At 36.4% G+C, this 21232-nt stretch overlaps 1 protein-coding gene across 1 annotated transcript in view; it reads right to left on the bottom strand.

Annotated features, from left to right (window-relative positions):
• Positions 1 to 909: 909 nt before the first annotated feature.
• Positions 910 to 21232, bottom strand: part of LOC150107841 (tektin-1-like) — an 81507-nt gene continuing 61184 nt past the window's right edge. The window contains exons 5-7 of the mRNA XM_090391588.1: positions 17522 to 17744; positions 14651 to 14818; positions 910 to 1177 (exon numbers count right to left, since the gene is read on the bottom strand). Coding sequence (XP_090247714.1) covers positions 989 to 1177; positions 14651 to 14818; positions 17522 to 17744 — 580 coding nt within the window. The 3' untranslated portion in view covers positions 910 to 988. The remainder of the gene's footprint in view (positions 1178 to 14650; positions 14819 to 17521; positions 17745 to 21232) is intronic.

The following is a 21232-nucleotide window of genomic DNA, read 5'->3' as shown; positions in this document are numbered from 1 at the left end:
TTCTCAAAAAGGTCTTGTCATCTGATGGGTGCCGCGTGTGGTAATGCTTTGTTTCATGACTTCAGCCTCCTAGAAAAAACATTTTCCTGTGGTTTTTTATTTTTATTTTTTAGCACTTTTACAGTTAGTTGATATTTACTTAGGCAAGTAGGATATTTCCAGACGGAAAGTCAGGTTTTTAATTCAAAAACAATTGACTGTAGAACTCATACCATTTCAGAAAATAAAATCCTAGTTGCAGTTTAATAATAGCAGATGGCCAGTTGTGTTCTCGTCCCAAAATATTTAAATCGTTCAAAGCCATACGCTCAACTACTAGCAACGACCAAGTAAGAACGCAGCTGCCTACTGATTTCCAGAAGTCAGAAGTTCCACCTACTCTATCTGAGCAATGAAAAGAGTTGGAGGGTTAATTTATTTATATTAATTCATATTTGGAACATTCGTACTACTACTTTTGATGAAAGCATCTTTCTGTTGTGTGTATTTTGAAATTTGGTTAGATATTGCAAATAGTTTTTATGGATTTATAAAACGTGTTGGGACTAGGTATAGTATAGTATACTATACTATCTTTATATTTACATACAGTACTATATACCTCTTATATGTATACCATACTATATTAAACTGAGCACAGAAAGATCTAAGACACGAGTCAGTACGATGAATATTTGGAATGTTCATCGTATTGAATATTCAGCGGAAGAAGCCGATTGAAGTGATGATCACAAAATATGATATATAGTAATGTTAAGTGAACAATTTCACAGTGACGATACTTCTCCAAGAATTTATTAGTGTTGAATTAAAATCAGAGACATTATCAAAACGGTATGGCAGTGTTCAGGCTGCAATGCATCACACATCAGTCGGTGTCGCTAGTGTCAAATGCATTTCATTTGACACTAGTGACACCGACATCATTATCTTAAGCAACAAGCCTCAGCAAGCAATCAGGATTACTAATGTGGGCCATAATTTGGGATTAATGGCGAAACAGACCAATACCGGATAGCAAACCCAGACATTCCACTTCATCGATGTAGACACTGTTGTTCTTCACTTGCACCTCTTCTTCAAGGGAGACTCGGTTTTGTTGTAAGACGCGAAGCATTTCTTGGGCTTCTTTGTGCTTCTTCTGCATTTCCTCAATAGACTGAGTAAGAAGTCCGACCTACAAGAGAAAAGAAAAAAATCGTTTAAATTTTGCACTGAAATGAAATTACGAAACTTTTCTTTACAAGGAAAGTCATGAATTTATTTTTTCTTTGAATAACTTAATTTTCTTTCAAGTAATTTTGTTCTCCAACTATTGAGCAAAAATATTTTGTTTATTACTTAGCGATTCATAAGTATTTAAAAATTGAAGACCAAAATTTGAAAATAAAAAATGCAAGATTCATATTTACTATCAAACGTCGGAAATAAAATACTTATTTTATTGGTTGATTTTTATGAAACTGAAGTTTGTGATATGATAGCAACGAAAGTTAATCTGCTTGGTGGCCGGGTTTGCCGAGTGGATAGTATACCCACTCTCTAACCAACAGGTCGTGGGTCCGAGACCCACATCGAGCATGGGTGTTTGTTAAAGTCTGTTTTGCACGAGCATGTATAAGTATTACAGTTTATAATAATAATATATATATTTTTTAAAATATTGATTTCTAAAATATTTACACATATACAATGATCATATTGAGTGACATTCCAACTTATAATTTTTACAAAATTCAGCACTGCATATATGGTTAATTTTCTACATTGGATTTCAATTAAAAATTTTAATAATACTTTTTTGCCTTTATATTATGTATTTACAACACGTTCTTCTAATATTAACATTAAAGATTGTACAGAATTTTTTGTATAATGAATAGCATTATTATATTATTAATATATATATATATATATATATATATATATATATATATCGCTACGATACGATACGATACGATATATATATATATATATATATCGTATCGCTCTTCCCGTTTTTATAGTTTTAATGTGGTTCTAACTCCTGTTTTTAATTTAAAAGTGTCATAAAGTAACTCTACTTGTCACGCTGAAGACAGTGACATATAATTCATCGAAATCGGTCAAGTGGAATCCAAAATCTGAGTGTGCTAAAAAAAATTGAAGCGTACACCTAGGTTGCTAACGAGTACAGAACAAAGGACGTCGCCATCTTTGCAGCAGTCCAGAGGAAGAAAGGAGAGTCATGAAGTGCAACAAGTGTCAGAAGGAATTGCCGTCCGACGGATGTTACATAACCTGCAGGAAATGCCATAGGAATCTTCACTTTACATGTTCCGGACTTTCTGAAACAACCTGGCAACGCAAATCCAATGCCAAACGAGAAGAATGGAAGTGCCTAAACTGTAGAGAGAACAAAGAAACGCCACCACCCACGACGCAACTGATTACGCCGGAGGCCGAATCGGACGATGAACTGAACAGACAACAAAACACCGGTGAGTCTTATAATTTGAGTTCCGTTAATTTATTACTAGAAAAAGTTCTAGAAAATATAAAAGCCAGCTTGGTAGATCTTGTCCAAGAACTATTTGATAAACAGAATAAAGAAATAACAAAAAAAAATTAGCGAATATGAAGAGTTTGTTAAATTTAATAATTCAAAAGTCGAAGAAGTCTTACAAACGGTAAAAGACATTAAAACCAGCATTAACGCATTAACTGAGAGGCAGCACAAATTGATAAAAGACACATCGGAACTCCGTCAAGAATTTAATTCCCTGAAACAACAATACGAAGTTTTAAACCAACAACTACATAAAGAAGACCTTGTCATAAACGGTCTTCCAGAAACCGAATCCACAGAAAATCACAGAGACGTAGTTCTAAAGTTAGGCCATGCAATTGACATCCCCTTACAGCATAATGATATTCAGACCATAAATCGGATTCCCAGGAAGAACAGAAAACAAGGTTCGCCACGACCGGCACTAGTCATAGTTCGTCTGACAAGCAAGGCTACAAGAGACAATCTCATAAAAGCCAGCAGACTGAAAAAAACAGTAGTCAAGGATTTAAATGCATCGCAAGACAATACGCCAATCTTTCTATCTGAATATTTAACACCTTTCAATCAGAATCTTTTGTACCAAGCAAGAAAGGAAAAAACAGAAAAAAAGTATCAATTTTTATGGATCAAAGACGGCAAACACATTCTTGAGAAAGTCACAGACTTCAAAGTCTATAGAAATAAAAAGCTCGGAAGATATAGATAGGTTGCCAGAGTGAAACAAAAGACTCGAACTTAGTTCAATAAGAAGATCTCAACACAACAAAAATGAATGTGAACCATCAGATAGATGTAATTACACCAGAATACATCAGTAATTGATGGAAACAACACACAGTACAAGCTCGAGGTCTCTCAATCTTGCATATCAACATCAGAAGCATCCGAAAACATTGGTTATTGTTACAGGCTTATCTGAGGAATTACACTGATATTATTGATATACTGATTCTTACAGAAGTATCCATAACTAATGACGAAGCGACTGCTTTCCAAATTCCAGGCTTCCAACAACATAGATCATGCCGCCAAACAAGAAGAGGGGGTGGAATACTAATATTTATGAAACAAAAATTAATAGCAAAAGAAATGGCCTATCAGTTTGAGCATGCTGAAACCCTCTGCCTCGAAATCATCAATACCACGAATACACAGCATCCCATAATACTAAATGCTATTTACAGGCCACCAAACCTAAACATGATAAAATTCTTGCACGAACTCAATTGCTGGCTTTCAAGCCAACAAATATGCTCAACCGAACACCTAATGATAATTGGCGACATAAACATAAATATTGCAAATGAAAACCAGAACAACACTGTACAATACCTAGACACACTATCCATGTACAATCTAATACCAACAATAACATCATGTACTAGAGAAGAAATATTCGGAAATATTATCACTGCCTCGTATTATTATCCTGTCTAGACCATACAAATGTCCGAGCACCACCAAATAGTTACACTGCATCAGTCATAAGTGCAAAGTAGCAGACCATTACTTCACCGCTCTAAACCTGCACACCAAGACAGTACCCATGCAATGTCCCACAGAAGAAAAAACGACAGAAAACAATAATAGACGAAGAAATAGTCAACCACGAAATAAGAAAAACAGACTGGGAACACCTGGCATCAGATATCTTATACAACAACATTAAACTCACACTGGAGGAAATATATAAGAAAGCTACAAAGAAAATCCGAATTCGATCAAAAACAACACAAAATCCTTGGATAACACAAAACTTAATCCTAGAAATACACAGAAAGGACGCTTTATGGAAAGAATTAAAGCGATATCCAAATAACACTACTTTAAAAACTGAATATAAGATAACAAGGAATCGTCTTACAACACAAATCAGAAATGCAAAAAGAAGCTACTACAGAGACAAACTAACCTCCGCACAAAACAACATGAAACAAACCTGGCATCTGATTAATGAGATGCTAAATTCTGTTATCAACACCACTGCCTCCGAAACCATAAAACACAGCTTCATGAAAGACGCAAAACCTATCCAACAACTAGCAAATGACTTTAATCAATACTTTGCAGACTCCATCCAAGAACTTCACAGAAATATTCCCCCAATCACAAAACAAGACCCTCCACTTGGACCGCGATCAAAACAAACATTATGGTTCCCAACCATAAAAGAAGCAGAACTTCTCTCAGCAATACATCAAATCAAACCAAACAAAGGCCCAGGAATAGATGGTATCAGACCTAAAGATATAAAGCAACATGCAACTAGTTTAAGTCCTATCCTACTAAAAGTAATAAATAAAATATTTAAAACAGGACAGATACCAAGTATGCTAAAGACCGCCATAATTACACCCATATACAAACAAGGAAAAAGAAATTTAATCAGCAATTACAGACCCATAGCAACATTACCAATTATCAATCAAATCATGGAGCGGATCATACTGAAGAAACTCACAGCATTCACTGAGATCTTTAATATTATCCCCAAAACACAATATGGTTTTCAGAAAAATAAGGGAACAACATCTCTCTTGGAAGATTTTACAGACGTAATTAATACCGCCTTAGCCAAAAACAAAATTGCCATGGTAATCTTTATAGATCTAACCAAAGCATTCGATACACTCACACATCAAACCTTGTTAGAAAAGCTGAGGCATGTTGGAATAGACGGGCCTCTTCACAGGTGGTTTACAAACTACCTCCAAAATAGAAAGCATATCACACGTATCGGATCAAACCGAAGCAGAGAGCTACCAGTAACCTGTGGAGTGCCACAGGGAGCTGTATTCTCCCCAACTCTATTCAACATTTACACGCACGATATTAATCAGTTACCACTCAAAGGTAAGATATTCCAATACGCAGACGATACGGCAATAATATCCATCCATAATAACGCAAGCATAGCCCAAACAAATATGCAAAATGACATAAATCTGATCATAGACTGGCTCAAGAAAATCTCCATACACCTAAACTCAGAAAAGACAAAATTAATGATATTCAGAAATCCACTGACTCTACCAGTTGATAACAAATATATAACCATCCAACATCCACTTTCCAACACAAAAAACACACAGAACAGCAAAACCATTACAATCAGGTTGAAACAATACGATACCTTGGAATTTACCTCAATGCAGATATGAACTGGAATAGCCATATAAAACATCTACACAACAAACTCCGAACAATAAGTGGCAAACTCTACAGATTAAAAGATATAGTTCCCATACGCCTAAAAACACTAATATACAAAGCACTATGCCAAAATATACTAAGATACGCTATAACAACGTATGCTTTCTGTGCACCCTACATATTAAACAGATTAATGTCGCTACAGTACAAAATGACAAAACTGATCTTTTGGGAACAAAGAGAAAATCACGACCTTATAAACATTACAATGGCAGAACACAAAATACTGACAGCAAAACATTTATGCCACTATGCAGCCTTGCTAAAACATTATTTCGATGCCAACTACAGGACAGTTAGAAATACATACCGTATAACAAGACCTCAGACTACTAATTATATCACATATAAATACAATAATCACTACGGAAAGGCCACGCGAAACTTCTACATCCCAGACATGATAAACAAATTACCTTTTGAATACAGAAACCTTACAAACTACAATAGCCTGAAAAGAGCTCTAAGGACATACTACGAACAAGAAACACGCACCGAAAATACCATACAAACTTAATGAAACACAATATATTCGCTCAGGCTTCCAGTTCAGCGACGCATCAGTACATTCCAATTTATTGTGTGTGTGTGTGGGGGGGTGCTCCTGTGTGTGCGTATGCGTGTGAGTGCGCGCGCGCAAATTTCTCAATCATAGATTCTGTAGCATCCTAACACAGCAAAAAAAAAAAACAATACATAATAACCAACTGGTGTCATCCTCAGATAAGCTTATATTTAAGCTTCGAGGATGAAAGGAAAAAAAAATTAGTTCTCATCCAAGATGTATCATATGTAACCAAATGCATGTAATGTACGTATCACAAGAAAACCAATGTATGTATTATATGTAAACCAATGTACGTAATTTGGGCCAGCTATCTCTGACTACCAGTGGAGATTGAACTGGTTACTCAGTCTCCAAAAGATAGATAGAGCTAACGGCTTCGCCTACTCCCTATATACGGGAATGAAAAGGCGTTAGCTGTTTTTTTTTTAATTTTTTTTGCTGACACTATAAATGGCTGGCAGTATGCGCTACTAAAATCGGTATACAATTCTCGAAAGGCGTCGACATATTGTCTTTCGTTATGGCTTAATGAAAATGAAACCTTACAATATACTGTAATTAAAAAACACCCTATATGCTACCGTCCAAGAATCGCGTCTCTCGGTTATAGTCGTGCATTTTTAGTTTTTATGATGTAAATTTAGTTTTTCGATCATGTATCGAAACTTCACTTTCATAAATAATAATAATAATAAGCAGTTTTTTCGTTTCTGCACTTGGGCATTAAACACAGTTCAAGCATATGATTTCTTCTAAATATTTATAGTTCTTAGAAATGTTTTACTGTATTCTAGTAGTAAAGCATTCTTCGATTTTAGGGCCACTAATGGCCAAAAATTGAAGGATTATTTATGATCAACAGGCTGTATAATGTGCAATACAGAACTTCTCCGTGTCAAGTCAACTCCACCTTCCTGCAGTGTGGCCAGTTTCCACAAAAGAGGCTCTAGCGAAACCAGCGAGTATTCCTGCTACATAGATTCATAGCTTGAGGAAATGCCAACTAGACACTATATGATAGATGTTCTTCACCCCCCTGGTGAAATACCACCGCCTGGCTTATTGGAAGTCTGATTTGGAAAATGCCATGTTTGGTCTCCAGAGCACGGATTCGGGTTTCTGCCCTCCCCATCTTCTCCATGCAATGAATTCCTGATACCCCCCCTTCACTCTCCAAATATTCTGGATCTCTTGTTTAACGAGTTCTCCTTCTAAATCCGCACAGGATCTTCTCCTCTTGACAACGTCTACTCTCTATCACAAAATGCCCTTCTTGCAACCTCTCGATCTCGCATCTTATGGCATTATAAAGGAGGCAACTGAGATGTCCTCTGGAATTTCTACTCCTTTTCTTGCTCTGATTATTGCTTCCACTCACTTGACCCGAAAACCTGCTGCAAATGAGTCACAGAAATTATTCTCACTGGTATGATGGCCTTCAACCCATAATCCCTCGTCCACTTTCCAAGCCTTCGTTCAACCAAAAATGTATAAAAGTACTCGATGAAAAATATTCAACTTTACCCATATGGCCCTCATCAAAAACTCCAGCTTCATACTCTGCCTATATCAAAGCACGCAACATATGCAAATAAGTCATGAAGATTCAAATCGGATTTTTTACAGACCAACCGCAGAAAGTTTGTCTGCTGTCCAAATGGAAGTTGTGCCTTTTGGTCCCTTGTTAAGGTCGTTGGACGCAACAACTTCTGCTCACCTGCACTTCAACCTCCCTCTCTCTCTCTCTCTCTCCTCCTGATGGCACCACCGTTAAGATGGCCCAAAGATAAAGCTGACCTCTTGGCCTCACTCTGTCCCTTGAACTCCTGCATAGATGACCAAGGGAAATCACCTCCTACCATATCAGAAATGGATACTAAAAATTCTATTGACCCTAATGGCATCTCTGGAATTGTTTTCCAAGATTGCGCGCAAGAGCTAACACCCATCATGCATCGTCTCTGTAACCACAAACAACCATTAGGATAACTACGTATCTGGCACTTATCCCAATGCATGGAAGCAAACTCATATCCATCCTGTTCGAAATAAAGTCTACCGTCAAACTACCGACCGATTGCAATCACCTCTGTCCTCTCAAAAATAATCCATAAAGTCATTAACTAAAAGTCCTGTACTACTTAGAGGCCCACTAAATCAACGCCCACCAATATGGATTCAGCCTTTTAAGATCTGCAGCTGGCTTCGTCTATTACACCCACCACCATGATCCATGAAAAGGTTTGAAGAAATTTGTGCTGTCACCCTTGACATTTCCAAAGCTTTTGACCGCACGTGTGTGTGTGTGTGTGTGTGTGTGGCATCGGGTCTTATTGAACAAATTACCATATTTCGGTTTCCATGCCACCCTCTGTAACTGGGTAGCCAGCTTTCTCTCTGGTCTTTCTCTGCGAGTCATAGCAAATAGCTCCCTCTCTTCGCGCTTCACCACCAATGCTGGAGTGCCTCAAGGCTCTCTCTCTCTCTCTCTCTCTCTTATCACCTCTTGTGTATAGAATTAATACCAGGGGATTCTAGAAAGTTCTGCTAATCAGCTAGAACAAAACTGATATAAGCACAAGAAAGAACATAATAGTAGCAGAGCCATGAAGGTAACTTATGTTCTTATATTCTTGTATCCTTGGATGTTCTTTCATTTGGTTATGTCAGTTACTTTATAAGTATTTTTTATAAAAAAATACTTTATAAGTATCTTTTCAAATTATTAATAATTTCATTATTTCTACTTATCATTATTATTCGCTCAGATATATATCTGACTGTTTCGTATTTGCTAAGTAGACATTTCTATCAATAGAAGATAATGAATTATATTATGTTCTTTCAAATGACAAATTACAACGTTCAATTAGATTGATTGACACAATAACCAATCACACCCTCTAGGTGCTATTGTCTCAGGCTCACCCTGTCTCGCCTTCTGTTTAAATCTACTAGAACGCTAAGAATTTGACCTGCTGCGCCATATGTACATCTTTTCAAAGGGTTCAAAGTTGTATGCATTTTGAATGCACATCCGGGCTATTAACGCGAATGTGATGCAATATTTACGGGGCGGAAAGTGTCCTCTTCAGGAAGCATTAGCATATTGTGTTTACTTTGAGGAATCACGTGAAGCCAAAACAATTAGGGGAGCCTTTAACGGGAATAAATGCAAATATATAATATGAGTGATACTGATATTACGTGGATGAGCACCGCACACACCTAGCACACCCTAAATATTCGCCCCTGATATATATTGGTTGAATCAGTTATTCAATGCGCGGAGAGATAATTTTAGTTATTAGACGAATGCGCTTCAGGAAGAGACCTTCAGGACAAGACCTCCCTAATGATCGAACTACACTGTGATTGTTTTTGCTTCTCTGTTTTCACTTTGAACTTGTTTAGTTACTTCTATCTGCACTACTGTTATTTTGCATCATTTCTTGAGGGGGGGGGGGTCACCGTATCCAGAAAAATTTCAAATGAAGTGTAAATATAAGCAAATAGTCAGATTTTGTTGTGGCTGTTGTTGTTTGAATCAAAGCACTTAATCTCTAAGATTCCTTAAATTTTCGGAGCTTAGTCGATAACATGAGCACGAACCTGTCTAGGCGCGAGGAATCTTTGCAACGACTTTTCAACTGAAGATGACATAGTCGGTGTCATGCGGAAATGGAACGTTTTCCTCTATGAAACATGGTTTTCGCATCTGCAAAACAGACACACTGGTCAGAAGAATACAAGCAATTAACAAATATAATACGTTGGCGTTATAGCCTTAGTAAATTCCTCAGCAATTCAAAATAACAGAATCCAACTGTACTAACAGTTCCAGAGGGCCGTTATGGCGATTATTCACTTATCGAACTGATGATGATGATGCTGATCAGTGTGTTTTCAACCCATTACAGGGTGAAGAGCTCTCCCATTACGGGAGGGTTGAGTCTACTTCTCCCATGGTGACCCAGGGAGAGTGTATCTATACTTGGGTGAATGAATGTATGAAGGGGGAAGACAATCAGAAACATCCATGCCTACACGGGATTCGAACCTGCAGCCTCTTGGCTGGAGAGGGGGATACGCTAACCGCTCGGCCAACCAGACCGGCACTTATCGAACTAGTGAGCCTAAAAAGTTTCATTTTTATTTATTGGACCACTTCTGTTGGTAATGCGGGAGGAAGAAAGAGGGGTGGGATAGAAAATAGACAGCTCAAAATATGGAGAGGGATTGAAATGTAGAACAGTCGAATAGACGATGAATTTGTCAATTATCGGTATCTGCCAGCTATATATTTCAACTCTTAACAAAAATAAACTTGACCACAATCAAACTACATACTAATGTTCAAAACAGCTTGCAATAGGGAGAACTATTTGTTTATGGTGAGCGTAAATGACATTAATTGTAATTCATAATCACCCACAATAGGCGGTATCTGATGTGGGTGATGCGAATCAATAAAACTGAAATTCGCTTTTATCCGTTAAAATCTTCTGCTCTAGTGAGGCGTTTTTGCACCGATACCTATTATCATTTGGCTGCGAAAGCATTGCTTGAGTATTTGAAAATTACTCGTGCTTTGCGAGTAATGAAAAGGGGCCGATTAGGTTTCAGAGAACTGTAAGCAAGTGCTTTATTTGCAATGTATTATCATAACGAATTAAAAATTATTGGAAACTGGAAATTTCTGCAGATAAGCATGCGTAGGAAGCTTAATTATCTAGGAATGTGTCGTGGAATAACTAATGAAATAACTAGTGCAATACTGGAAATTTTGCAGTGTCTATACTCGTAGGTGTCTGGTATATTATCGCCGACTTCCTATCGATGCTCTGCCGCTAACGAAAACATCCATCCATTCAGATTATTAACACTATTGTCCTATTCACTTAAGCTAACAGAGGGATCCAGCTGTTCACAATCCGCAAAATGGCCGATGCACCAGTACTTTCCAAATTGTCAAACATTTATCTAGATGCTCTCCAGCTCTGGAAAGGCCAAGAACTGTATCCCCCCCCACACACACACGCAGATCATCTGTGCCACCTGTGATCGGAGAACTCCTGTTCATAAACACAAATAGACACATCCTAATCCACACAACTGAGCATCATCTTCTCTTCCCCATGTCAAAATGACAAGAATTAGAATCGGGAACTTCTAATAAAGAATTAAAATGGGAAACCCTTGAACAGCTGCCAATAAAAAATAAAAAAATGCACAGCAAAATTACAGTACCAGCAAACTGAAATTAGCTGTCATAAAAGCCTTTCCAGACCAGACAACAGTGCATGACATTCAAATTCCCACCAGAAATTCACAAATACCTACACCAACTTTCCAACTTCCATCACTAGGCACTTCTATCTCTCTTACCCACTATACTCTGTTGTACTTATTGAAACACCCAGAAAGCTGGAACACACACGCGCATCACCTGTCCTGTGAATACAGCTGTGCTCAAATATGCTCTGGACACCGCCTTCTTCTACTGCAAAATCAATCACACAATCTAGAAGGGCGCTGGCATCTACTTCACGCAGGCCACAACTGACACAACACATGCAACTATCTCTTCATCGTTGCAAAAACCATCATCTACAGTTTTCCGCCTACATAACACAAGAAACAAGGATCATCCATCACTCATCCATTTCAGCAAAACCCTCAACTGGAGCCTGCAAAGAAAACTGTATACACAGCACTCGTAGAATACACCATTACAAAGAATGAGGAACTTTATCCCAGTTCGCAGGGGAATGAACCCAACTGTATTCTATCCAACATCGAAGAATACGATATGAATAAATGAAATAAAGAGCCAAAAGGCTTCACTTAGGCGATGTAAAAATTACTTAAATTAAGGGGATATTTAATCCCACATTATTTCAAAGCCGAATAAGAAACTCTAAGATAGAAATCTATTATCACTACAATCTTGGTATATTTATTGGTCTACCTACTCACTGATGAGACCTCAATAAAGGTTGAAACCGGTCTGGGTAGTGACCTATCTCTCGCAATGTAAACTAATACTAAGAATAGCGATCCTAGCTTTATCCACCTTTACTACAGTTGCCCAGTATTGTACTACCCAGGTGTTTGCTTACACTTGGACTCGCCGAACTTTTACAGCTTGCTATATTCGGCATAAAACTCTTTGATTTCTATCTTAGAGTTTCTTTTTCGGCTTTGAAATCATGTGGGATTAAATATACCCTTAATTTAAATAACGATATGAATATTCTCGTACAGGTGTCCACCTCAAACAATCACCACAAAAACAAAAGCACTGAAAATCTCATCATCCATCCCATGCTCAACAGAATGACGTCTTTGTTCTGGTGAGGAAATTTATCTGATTTTCTTCTACACATAGCGAAAAGCCATCGAAGAACTCCGGTGTGTTCTCCACACCAAGAGAAACTTATCCTTCCTTCTCAATTTTTGTTTTCATGTTATTCAAAAATAGTCTTTATCCTTCTGTATTTATTTTGTAAATATAGAAATGGTTGTTGTTTCCTGCTCTTCAAATGTATATGTTTTACTGTTTAAAAAGAAAAGAATAGCATCCTTGTGCTTACAAGCAAATCGTTCTCTTCATCGAGGAGTAAGTACCATTCTAATGAAAGCTTTAAATATTGCTGTTAGCAATTCAAATTTTCTTCTGTTACAATTACCGTATATCCAAACACCGCCTCTTCGGGATTACCGCACAAGTTGACACTGGGGAACTAGGTTTACGTACAATTAAGGAAGCTGAGTTGACTATATTTACAGGGCACAGGTCAAGATACACAGCTAAAAATAACTAGCCCGCCTAAACAACTATCGTCTTTTTCTTTTAGCCTCACGAATAAACAGAGCGGTTTAAAAAAAAAAAATATATATATATAGTATCAAATATATATATATATAGTATCATCCACGAAAGTCATAAATCAATTGCACATTGGAACACAGTCTATGAGTAATGTGCTCTGTGCTCAGGCGCATACTGATGAGTACGTGACATCGCAATGAAATAAAATAAATAAAGAGAGTGCGCGGACTCACACATAAGACAAACACATTTGTGAGGCCATCGTCCTACTTAGTGGAAAGCTGAAGTGGCTTGAAAATGACTATATTTAGTCGCTGGATCAAGTTTACTGGAGAAGACTTACGGAACTTGCTGGGTTATATTGATTATTTTTATTAAACCTGCTATATGTTTAGAAACGTAGTTTCAACATCAAAAATTAACTGAAGAATTGCTAAGCTACAGAAACATTCGTATTTAATAGTGTATGTTTTCAAGCCGATATGTAGTGTTAATTCATTAAGTAGGACCCGTTCGGTAGTACATATATGAAATATGAAAAGCGGACCCCCCACACACACACACATGCCGTTTTATAAGGCAATAAACTGGAATTGGATATATAAATAATGTCTTTATCCAAGTAATCTGGAGTCTTATGTAAGAAATGTTCTATAAGCGTTCTTGTGTTGTCATTAACAGGACATGCTTATAATCTCTCTTGTCACTCACTGTGATGAAACCGTCACAAATTACACATTTCACGGTATGAAAATTGAAAAATTTCCATCAAATTATCGAAGACTTTATATTTTTTTCTTCATTTCAACTCATTTGAGGATGACACACGCATAAGAAAACTTTAAACAACAATATTATATTATATCAGCATAGCATATGGGAGAATGGTGTTTCCGCTCGACATAGCGAATCAGGAATAGATTCGGAATGAAACAAACTGTTCAATATTTCCAGTTTAAAGCAGAATAATGGAGAAATACGTTGTTTAATTTACGTCTAAAACATGTACTATGGTGTTTTTTCTTAGACACCTCTAAGTAGTCGTCGAGGAATGGGACCTAGGCGTATACTTTCATTTTTTTTTAATATTTTTAATGTCAGGAAGAAGTAAAGTTTTAGATAAAAAGAAGGTCAGTTTCTCATTTTGTAGGACTTTTTTTAGGGGGGGGGGGATTTTTATTCAGTGTGCAGAACAGAAATATGTGAAGTTACCAGCCTCAGGTAGAGATTACAAATGTGTTCAGAAATTTGCGAATGTACCTTGAGAGCGTATGTAACTTATACCTACATATTACATTGGTTATGCTAGGCTCAGGATTTTCTTAAAAGTTAAACTTAAATTAAATTTTATTAAAATTTAATTTAAGCTACGAACGCTTTACCAATTTTTAATTCAGAATCACTGAATCAAGTTAAAATATAAACGTTAAGGTGATGCTTTGCTACGAACAGAAATAAGTAAACATGCGCAGAACTGACTTACTTCTCTTTCCAGTTCCACTTCCACATCATCTCGACAAAGTTCAACTCTTGGACGCTGCCTACGTGCTATCAAGCGATCTTGTGCCAAAGATAGGAGAGGAACCTTGTGATCAATTGCTTGCTGGAGTTCTACAATTGCATCATTCACTTCTTCGATTTGTTCGACAGTCTAAACGAATATATTAAGATGAAGATTATATACACATTTCAGGATTAAAAATAACACTAGTTCTGCTAAATGGAATCAGGGAATATTCCAGCATAATAAACATCTTTTGTAATAAACCTTTAAAACTTCTGTGGTAATAAATATTAAAATTCCTGAGTTCCGTTTTTTCCCCCTAATTAATTATGTGGTCTATATAGTCTCAGTGACTGAGTTTTCTTTATTGTAATGTCTCAGAGAAAACGAGGAGTATTGTTGGAAAGACATCGTTTTCAAATAACTTAATTTTTAATAGCAGAATCTCCTGAGCTCAGTCGATAAAGACGACGGTGCCGATCGCTAGAATGACCCGGGCTCGAAACCCGTCCATGATGCAAAGAATCTCTATAAGTTCTATAGATGAATTAGCTTTCTTATATAAAGTGGCAGAGTTTTTCCTCCCAGAAACCTCGGAACTTCCATACCTAAACTGATATCGACGATGTCTTTTATTTGGAAAAAGTCAGGTCTATTACGCGAAGAATCTTTGAAAGAAATCTTTTACTGATGGTGACCTAGTTGGTCTCATAATGAAAGCGAACGATTTATTATTTTTCATCCGAGTTTTCATCACGTAAGACAGAAAAACTGCATAATTGACAGACGAAAATACCTTTTAACAAATAGTAATAAACTGTGTCTAGTGGAGGGATAAAAAGTCTGACTTTCTGTGAATTTTGTATCCTGCGCTATTTTGATATTTATAAATTGTAAATATCAAAATAGCGCAGGATACAAAATTCATGTATGAATGACTTCCATGCACACTACTTCTAAATATTAACAACGGTGATTTCAGCCGATACTTTCCTTCAGAATGCATTAAAACAATCACAAGCAGATATAATTCAAATGACAACGTGGTTCCACAATAATTCCATTTACCTGAACAGAAGAATGACATGAAGGCTGATTAAAATCATCCCAGACTTCAGTCTCCATCTACTGAAATGCCAATAATTTGCCATAAAACCGATTGCAGAATGTCAAGAAAAATGCTAATGTACTACAACAACACAGGCCACAATAGCATCTTCGTATTAAACTGAATCACGTATGAAGATTAAGAAGAATTGCAGCGAAACTTTTTTCCAAATTAGAGACACAGTTCTACCCAACTATTTCCAGGGCAAACATCGTGAAAATTTTAATACTACAGAGGCACTCGCTTCCTCTTTATTTAGTTCTTTTAAGGTATCATTATTATTCATTTCGAATATCTGGTTTTCCAGCGAATGTTATTCGCAGAAATCAAGGATTCTGAGGATGCCCAAATCTTTAATAGAAGTATAATCAATGGTGTATTAGAGCCATTTCGCATTAGGAGAGTGTTGAACTTTCAAGAATTTTGGAGCCGGTTGTTAAATCGACAATGGCTATAAACTGTAGATTAGTACGAACTTCAATCCATAATAACTAGCTGGATTTGGACGATATGCTTGTAATCCTAATCCTGTGGCCTCTAGTCTTTTGAGAGAATTGCAGCTGATTACTAGGGAGGTGATTATGAAGCAAGGTGGTTTCCCGCTGCCGTCCTTGCCATAAGTATTTATGACTGCAGCTGTGTGTGTGTTCACGGGACTGGTTTGCCTGTTATGAGGGATGAAAAAATCGAGTTACGAGAGAAAAAATCCTCCGAGCCCGTATGAGTCTGGTTAATTCACCTTTAGTCGAAAGAAACCAGATAAAGGTTCCTCATGTCATGGACGGGAATCGAGCCGAGGTTTTTCTGACCAAAGGGCTTCGTCTATACCGACTGAGCTACCGAGGATCACGCCTGTAATACGGTGACAAAATTCAGCCCAAATGAGCTTGTTTCGGCACACTTTGTGCTTCCTCTCCCCAACCCATACATCTGCTACAGTCTCTGTGGAGATTATCACTGCTTTCAATTTTACAGGCACATTTTTCATCACATATCCGCTTAATTCTGTTTGGGCTGTTTTTTCTTAAGATGCCATTCCCATGCTCATTCTCGGCGTCTGTCAAAGATTTCGGGTTTCTAGAACTGTCGTGAACATTATTAAAAACCGCATGTTTAGAAAAAAATCAACATAGGCACACCCCTAACAGGTAGGTACTACAAAGGACAAACAAAATTAAATGCCGTATATCAAAAGTCATGTTCTGTTTGGTGGGTCCTCAGTTGACGTCGTTAGATAAATTTGACTGTCGAATCGCCAAAATCACATTTAAATTATTCTGGCAGGAGAAATTCTGAAGCTTCCTGAGCAATCCGATTTTTATTTTATTTTATGAAGAGATAGGGGCATAGTGTTAAGTGAACTCTGGACGCACTATGGAAGTTACACGCTATTAAAGTACAGTACTGGCAAGAATTTTATTTCCCAAAGTACTTGCCAGTTTTTCAACAGTGCCTCGCATGTAGGGTTGGCAGTTATTGATTTAATTGTTTTATGGCGAATAGAAGTGTGTCGTCTGGGTGAGAGAGAGAAAAAAACCGTTAATCAAGAAGGCATAACGAATGAGATGAAATAGGATTTAGTTCAGTAGTGAGAGTGAAAAGATCCGAATATATTTGTTTTAGCCCTTCTGGTTACAGGTCTAATTATTCCATACTTTAGGAGGGTTGTGAAGCGACAGTTTGGAAATGCCTACGTGTATTGGTGAGTACAAGGAATATTATACATGAAAATATCTGTTTACCTTTGCTAGTCGTTCTTCCAGTCTCTCTTTGGCCTGTTGCATGAATATTACTCTGTCTTGAAGAGCTGCCAGAAGAGCATTGTGCTGTTTTTGCATGTTTGCATGGACCTGCATTAATCTCTCTTCCAACACAGGGTGCATTTCTTTGCATACTCGATGTTCATGCTCTGCCTTTGCTACGTTATGTCTGTTGAAACTCTCCCAATCTCCCATAGTTACAGTTCTGAAATTAGAATTTCCACTTTAAGCAGTTTTCACTTAAAATATTAGCGAATAATAGAATTAAATCACATCAAATTGCTCTGTAGAGAGCAAGTTAAGAAAATAAATTAATGAATCTTGAGTGCTCGATGAATTTTGCATAAGATAACATGACAAACCAAAGTCGCAAATGCAAAAAGATTCAGCTAGATATTTTGTTTTCAAGCTCTCCGATTTTGCCCAAAGTTTCTTTCGAACTGCACTGTTTGCTAAAGGGAAGTTCCATTAAGAATAAGAACATTGTTTGTATACTGATTAATAATAATAATAATAATAATAATAATAATAATAATAATAATAATAATAATAATAATAATAATAATTTGAAAGAATTATTCAAGATGCTCGAGAACAGGTGTTACAAACCAGTAAAATTGAGAACGTCAGTAATAACAGCAAATTGCATATTATGCGATCAGAAAGATGAGACTGTAGAACAGCTGATCAGTGCTTGCAGCAAGCAAGGTAGCCTACACTGATTATAAATACCGCCAAGATCAAGTGGCCAAAATTGCATGCAAAAAATATGCTTTTCCTAGTTCTGATAACTGGTGGCAGCATAAAATAGAGAGTGAATTAATAACCAGTTTATGAACTCATAAATTAATTCATTAGATTTTCCGCTATTTTATTTTTCTTTCTTTATTCTAGAGTTTTTTTTTGTCTGTTTTTTTTACCAACTGATAATCGACACTTCATGAGAGGTGTGTTGTTAATTATGAAGTATAACAAAGTTTTGCCTTTGCAACCAGAAAAGTAAGGAGTAAACAATAATAAACAATAAACCTGCCTTTAAAATAATCCACAATTAATTAACGAACATTATTAATATTATTACGTGACACCTCTAAGGAGTTCAAGGATTCGTCTCGGGAGGGCATCTCACAGCACACAACCCGCTTTTCTCCACTTCTTAATCTTTCATGTACACACAAAGCCATCGTCCCACAATAGTAGTTTTTATCTGTAAATTGCATATATTATCTGCCTACTTCCCCGAGTTTCAGGGAGAAAGACAGAAAAAAAAATCTTGATACTCATTGCAAGAAAGTATAGGAGATACCTAACTCATCTTTTGTTGAAAACGCCCATGTAAAGATTATATCGGTCAAGAAGAAAATCGAATTCAAGTGTTTTCCAGTGGAAGGATGCAATGTCCAGTAGTTCTAACAATTACACTATGGAGGCACTTTCATTGCATCATTTTATTAGATATTTATCCTTTTAGTTGCACGGTGATCAGCATTCATTCTGGAAATTATGGACTTTACAACCGTGTTATAAATAACTATTTTTAATTTTCCGACGTTTCGATCTTCATATAAGGTCATCATCTGGAGTATATACAAGGACAAGCTGAGTTACATTTCACACAGTAAGCTAAAGAAACAATGATTTGATCACCCGGTTATTCCACTGGCATGACTTCTAGTGAAAAAAAAAAGATACAGATAAAATTAAAAATTAATTTAATGTCTAGAAACTACATCAAAGCTAAATTCTATTTAAGATAACATGGGAAAAACATTCTTTCATATTGATAGTTTTCTTACAGTAACAATAATGTCCTATTTTTTAACATGACATATTAGATTTAAGATTCTGGATTATCTACAGTCTTGTTTAAGTTAGCTCTTAGGAAGAAAGGTTCCGTGGGTAGAATTTATTAGATATTTAGTAATTTATGTAGTGCTGAAAATTTTCAGGTCTCAATCCACCATGATTTTTTTATGAAACTTTATGATTTTTCAATTTTTTCAATTTTTTTTTGATAAAATGTGGGTTTTTGACGAATTATATTTCGATTTGACTAGGCTGTTTAATATGGCTCAGACCAGGAAAGATTCCACAGAAATTGAAAGAACGTATAATTTCAGTGCATAACGGTATTGCAAAGACCGATTATTCAGCTATCGACCAATTATATCTCAAGAGTGGTGGTGAAGATTTTGGAAAAATTGGTCAGGGCTTGCATTCAGAATCGGTTGACAGTGAATCTGTAATTTTCAATTATGAAAATTACAGATTGAGCAACATGGGTTTACTAAGGGAAGGCAAGTTTAGCAACTTGCTCAAATACTATAACAATACTATCATTGAATAGACAAGAGAAATGGATACACCGTATTTTTGGATTTTGCTAAGGCATTTGACAGAATACAGCATGGTAGACTGTTGCATAAATTGGAGAATATGGGTTTCGATTATAAAATATTACCGTGGATGGCTGATCCACGGTAATACGGTTGGTCCACTGTTATTCAATCTGTACATTAATGATATTGAGAAGGATTTGACAAGAGACATATGGCTATTTGCTGACGATGTAAAGATAGGTAGGGTAATAAGGAATGCTGCTGATATGCAGTACTTGCAGAATTATTTGAATAGGCAGGCATTGTGAGCATGGGAAAATGGATATCAGTTCAATGTCTGTAAATGTAAAGCCATACACTTTGACGTTATTAGGTATCCAATGTTGTATTATATTGGTGGGATTAGGCTAGAAGAAACTGATGACGCTTTGGATCTTGGAGCATTAGTAGATAGGAAGTTGAAGTTCAGGGGCCATGTAGCAAAGATTGAAAATACAACTCAAAAGATAATTGCAATGCTGAAACGAACGTTCACATATAAATATAAGGATGTCATTTAAGTTAAGGGATATTACATCCCATATTGTTTCATAGCCGAATAAGAAACTCAAAGAGTTTCAAGCCGAATATAGTAATATATAAAGTTCGGCGAGTCCAAGCATAAGCAAATACCTGGATAGTGTTACAACTGACCCTTTAGGGAGTGCAACGCTGAGGCAACTCATGGTAAAATATCCCGGAAAGCACATAACTCGTCATATAGTTCTATTGCATTTACGTCTTTATTGTCGCCGTCCTTCAAGAGAATCTCTAAATCGTCACAATTTTTTCGTAAATCTTCGTTGTTAATTTGTAGTAATCTATACAAGAAATTGAAAGGATCATAATATGTTTTTAGTTGTTCAAAACGTTCTATTAACGAACACATTGCAATGTCTAGAAGTGTATAAAACACATTCACTCTAAATTTATCTTCTGGCGATTGTGGCGTTCCGTCATAATGCTCGTAGTCAAATTGCCGTGTCTTCTTTCGTCGTTGGATTTCCGTACCAGTTTTAAATTCTTGTTCTCCGTCCACCTCTTCACTCAGTTCTTTTGCCGTTTTTAGAACTTCTTTAAAATTTGTATCTGATCGATACTCTTGTAAGAATATTTTGAAGTTTTCGATAGATTCTAAAGCAAGTGTAATGTTCATATTTTTGTCTTGAATCATTTTTTTTTTAAATTTTTTTTAAATTTTTATTCGGTGTATCCGGCCTTATTTATTTTAATATTGATCATTGTAAGAATTTTTTGTCTTTATGATAAAAATTTTGTTTCTTAAAAATGAACTTATGAACGGTGCCCCGGCGGC

This window comes from Typopeltis vanoorti, chromosome 4, assembly GCF_054136105.1.
Source record: "Typopeltis vanoorti isolate ZY-2024b chromosome 4, IOZ_Tvanoo_1.0, whole genome shotgun sequence".
NCBI classification, from domain to species: domain Eukaryota; kingdom Metazoa; phylum Arthropoda; class Arachnida; order Uropygi; family Thelyphonidae; genus Typopeltis; species Typopeltis vanoorti.
Note: the sequence above shows the minus strand (reverse complement) of the source record. Positions and strands in the feature narration are given on the sequence as shown.